This window comes from Neophocaena asiaeorientalis, unplaced genomic scaffold (assembly GCF_003031525.2).
Source record: "Neophocaena asiaeorientalis asiaeorientalis breed wild unplaced genomic scaffold, Neophocaena_asiaeorientalis_V1.1 scaffold129, whole genome shotgun sequence".
Taxonomy (NCBI): domain Eukaryota; kingdom Metazoa; phylum Chordata; class Mammalia; order Artiodactyla; family Phocoenidae; genus Neophocaena; species Neophocaena asiaeorientalis.
In genome coordinates this window covers 6,231,798-6,236,051 of record NW_020172446.1, presented here as the reverse complement: position 1 = coordinate 6,236,051, position 4,254 = coordinate 6,231,798, and the positions used below count along the sequence as shown (strand labels likewise).

Below are 4,254 nucleotides of genomic sequence, written 5' to 3'. Positions count from 1 at the left end.
CCACCCCCACCCCCCCCAGGCCCTGCCCTCACAGAGCAGCTGCTCAGGGGTCCATGAAGCGTGCATCCACATGCCCATATCTCTCACCAGCGGAGATAGTAAACGCCTGTGAAAAGGACAGAGTTTCCAATCAGCTCAGAAAGGATAGAGCAGCTTTGGGGTTATCCTGAGTTAGGGGCCTGGGGAGTCAATCAGGTGTGAATTCTACCTCTACCACTTTCTAGCCCCATGACTTTCAGCAGATGAGAAATGTCAATTTCCTCATCTTTAAAGTGGGGATAGTAACAGAGCGACCTCTCAGGCTTTCTGTGAGCTGTGAGTCAGTGGGAGCACCCAGCAGATGCCCGGAAGAGCTGGCTTGGGCCCCCAGAGAAGGATGCTGGCAGGGGTGGGGGCTGAGTGCATTTCTGCCCCTCCTGTCCCCAGGTACAAGTCACTGTGCCCAGAGACATGGCCCATATGGGCAGGACGGCCCCAGGATGGGGTGGCTGTGCTGGTCAGACACCTCGGCTACAAGCCGGAAGAGTACAAGATGGGCAGGTGAGTGGCTCCCACGCCTGGTGTTTGGGGGGCACGGGGGTGGCAACCAGGGGCTGATCAGTGCTGCCTTCCCAGGACCAAGATCTTCATCCGCTTCCCCAAGACCCTGTTTGCCACAGAGGACGCCTTGGAGGTCCGGCGGCAGAGCCTGGGTGAGAGAGGGGCCCCACCCTTCCTATCCCAGTGGAGTCCACTCTGGGGAGCAGGAAAGAAATCACTGCATTTGGGCTCCTTCTCCAGGAAGTCCGCCACGCCCACATTCAGCTGCCCTCCTCGTCACCAGCCCCAGTCTCCTGCCCTTGGCTACACACTCTGCATGTTCTCATGTTGCTTTGCTCGCTCCCTTGCTCTTTCCTTTACTCTCCCTTCACTTAATGCTCATTCAGCCACTCCCCCGACTCATGCCACTCAGTGAGCTCTGACAGTGCCCGGCCCCCAGCCGGGTCCCTTGCGCTCTGGCCAAGGGACTTTCTTTCCCAATTACAGCCACGAAGATCCAGGCCACCTGGAGGGGCTTTCACTGGCGGCAGAAATTCCTCCGGGTGAAGCGATCAGGTTTGGGGGCCCAGGGGTCTTCAGGAGGGCAGGGGCTAGGGTAAGGGTGGGGAGGAGATAGAGGTCAGCCGTCTGTGGTCTCTGCAGCCATCTGCATCCAGTCGTGGTGGCGAGGAACCCTGGGCCGGAGGAAGGCAGCCAAGAGGAAGTGGGCAGCACAGACCATCCGGCAGTGAGCACTGGACGCCATGGGGGGCGGGGTGCAGAGTGTGTGTGTGCGGGGGTCCGTTACCAGGCTTCTCACCCCCCCACACAGGCTCATCCGCGGCTTCATTCTGCGCCACGCACCCCGTTGCCCCGAGAACGCCTTCTTCCTGGATCACGTGCGCACCTCTTTTTTGCTCAACTTGCGGCGGCAGCTGCCCCGGAATATCCTGGACACTTCCTGGCCCACGCCACCACCTGCCCTGCGTGAGGTCCGTGGGCCCTCCCTGCTGAGTTAGGAACCACCAGCAGGCTCAGCGGAGGGACCTAATAACCATGTGACCAGAGGAGCCATCAGGGAAGGGAAGGGAACTGGAGCTGGGCTGCAGAGAACGAGTTCTTTTTTTATATATATAAATTTATTCATTTTATTTATTTATTTTTGGCTGTGTTGTGTCTTCGTTGCTGCACGCGGGCTTTCTCTAGTTGCAGCGAGCAGGGGCTATTCTTCGTTGCGGTGCGCGGGCTTCTCATTGCGGTGGCTTCTCTTGCTGCAGAACATGGGCTCTAGGCTCGTGGGCTTCAGTAGTTGTGGCACGCGGGCTCAGTAGTTGTGGCTCACGGGCTCTAGAGCGCAGGCTCAGTAGTTGTGGCGCGCGGGCTTAGTTGGTCCACGGCACGTGGGATCTTCCCGGACCAGGGCTCGAACCCGTGTCCCCTGCATTGGCAGGAGTGTTCTTAAGCACTGCGCTACCTGGGAAGTCCCAAGAATGAGTTCTTTGCAAAGAAGCAACTCAGGAATGGAAGAGTGGTCCAGGTTGAGGGGGTGTCACTTAGGCCAAGGCCTGATGGTAGGCACATGCCTGTTGTCTTCAGAGGGAAGGGAGCCAGGCTGCCTGGGTGCCCTGACCTCGCTCGCGCCCACAGGCCTCGGAACTGCTGCGGGAGCTGTGCCGGAAGAATATGGTGTGGAAGTACTGCCGGAGCATCAGCCCTGAGTGGAAGCAGCAGGTATGGGGCTGGGAGGCAGACGTTGGGGGACTAGCCAGGGGGCCACTCGAAGAGTGCTGGCCTGGAGGACCTTCACCCCAATTTACCACGTGCCCTCAAATGGATCCCAGCCCGTTTGGCCTCATGTATGAAGCCGAGGCTGGAGTAGATTTTGCACGGCAAATAGGGTTTATCTTCTAGACCAGCTCCGCTGGCCTGGTAGAGGCTGCCCAGGGCCCTGTGTTGAAAAGGCTGCACCTTGAGTCTGATAGAGTAGTTCCAGAGAGAGACATTGGTGGCTGACATGCCTGTATTTGCCAACTCAGTATAGGATGATGCTAAAGGACACACGCAGCAGAATTAACCTGCAGTAGTGGTTTTTTAAAATAATTTAAAATTTTTTTGGCCGTACCTTGTGGCACGCGGGATCTTAGTTCCCCAACCAAGGATTGAACCTGTGCCCCCTGCAGTGGAAGCAGAGTCTTAACCACTGCAGTGCCAGGGAAATCCCAACCTGTAGTAGTTCTTTGAGTATTAGCAACCAGCCAGATCTCAGGCTGGAGCTTTATCTCAGGGGTTCCAAGGCCTGCTGTGGTGGGGAATTATCCCCAAAGTGGGGCCTGAACCCTGACAGTCCTCTCTGTCATGACCCTTCTGAGGAGCCTGTGCCTTGGTCAGTGGGGATGGGGGTAAGGGAGAGAAGGGGCTAAAGGGGAGTGTTGGTGGCAGGGTTTAGCCTCTGGTGCTGGGGCCAGAGAGAGGGTGAGGGAAGCTGTCTCAGTCCCTGAGGCTGGGCCTGTCCCTGCTGTGATGGTCGCCATCCCTCTGACAGCCCCCCTCCCTGCCCTTGTCTCCTCAGCTGCAGCAGAAAGCCATTGCTAGTGAGATCTTCAAGGGCAAGAAGGACAATTACCCGCAGAGCGTCCCCAGGCTCTTCATCAGCACGCGGCTTGGTGAGCCCCTGACTTGCCAGTGCGTAAGCCCTCCGTCACTGTCCTAGTCCCCGCTCTTCTCCTCTCACCTCCCCCTCCCCCATCTGGGTTGCAGGTGCAGATGAGATCAGCCCCAAAGTGCTGCAGGCCCTGGGCTCTGAGCCCATCCAGGTGAGACGCTGCCTGCAGGCCACCCTCGACCCCAAACAGTTCTGCTGCCCGAGGACTGGGTGGGGGAGTCAGGGCCTGGGCAGAGGGTGAGGAGGCCCCTCAGCCACCCTCTGTCCCCAGTACGCAGTGCCCGTCGTGAAATATGACCGCAAGGGCTACAAGCCCCGCTCCCGGCAGCTGCTGCTGACGCCCAGCGCCGTGGTCATTGTGGAGGACGCCAAAGTCAAGCAGAGGATTGAGTACGCCAACCTGACGGGTGAGCCGGAGTCCAGGGCTGGGTGGGGAGGGCCCCCGCTCTGACCCTTGATCCCTGACCTCTGCCCTTCCGCCTCAGGAATCTCCGTCAGCAGCCTGAGCGACAGCCTCTTTGTGCTCCACGTGCAGCGTGAGGACAATAAGCAGAAGGTGGCCCTCGGGGGACTGGGTGGGGGAGGGGGTGCTTCTCTAGCTCTGGGCAGGGCCTGACCCCTGACCCCGTCTGGGCCCCCAGGGGGACGTGGTGCTGCAGAGTGACCATGTGATTGAGACACTGACCAAGACAGCCCTCAGCGCCGACCGCGTGAATAACATCAACATCAACATCAACCAGGGCAGGTGAGGCGGGGAGGGGCGGGGAGGGGGCTGTGCGTGCGTGGGGCAGGTGGGCCTCACGCACCACCTTCCCTCCAGCATCACGTTCGCAGGGGGTCCCGGCAGGGATGGCATCATCGACTTCACGACCGGCTCGGAGCTGCTCGTCACCAAGGCCAAGAACGGGCACCTGGCTGTGGTGAGTGGGGCCTGGCGGCAGCACCCTGCCTCCCGCTGAGGGCCCTGGGGCCAGGGCAGAGCCTCTGGTGGCCGAGCCTTCCAACCTCAGCGGTGCTGGGCAGAGCCTGGGCGCCTCGCCGTGGGTCCTTTGAGCTCCCACAGTGCAGAGGGT

General features: G+C 59.9%; 1 protein-coding gene across 2 annotated transcripts in view; it reads left to right on the top strand.

Moving 5' to 3' along the window:
- Positions 1-4,254, top strand: part of MYO1C (myosin IC) — a 23,425-nt gene that overhangs the window by 17,488 nt on the left and 1,683 nt on the right. For both annotated transcript variants that reach the window (XM_024736331.1, XM_024736336.1), the window contains exons 20-31: positions 427-540; positions 616-692; positions 1,027-1,095; positions 1,183-1,267; positions 1,352-1,511; positions 2,167-2,250; positions 3,089-3,182; positions 3,277-3,332; positions 3,453-3,588; positions 3,667-3,737; positions 3,823-3,926; positions 4,002-4,101. In XM_024736331.1, the coding sequence (XP_024592099.1) occupies positions 427-540; positions 616-692; positions 1,027-1,095; positions 1,183-1,267; positions 1,352-1,511; positions 2,167-2,250; positions 3,089-3,182; positions 3,277-3,332; positions 3,453-3,588; positions 3,667-3,737; positions 3,823-3,926; positions 4,002-4,101 (1,150 nt within the window). The remainder of the gene's footprint in view (positions 1-426; positions 541-615; positions 693-1,026; positions 1,096-1,182; positions 1,268-1,351; positions 1,512-2,166; positions 2,251-3,088; positions 3,183-3,276; positions 3,333-3,452; positions 3,589-3,666; positions 3,738-3,822; positions 3,927-4,001; positions 4,102-4,254) is intronic.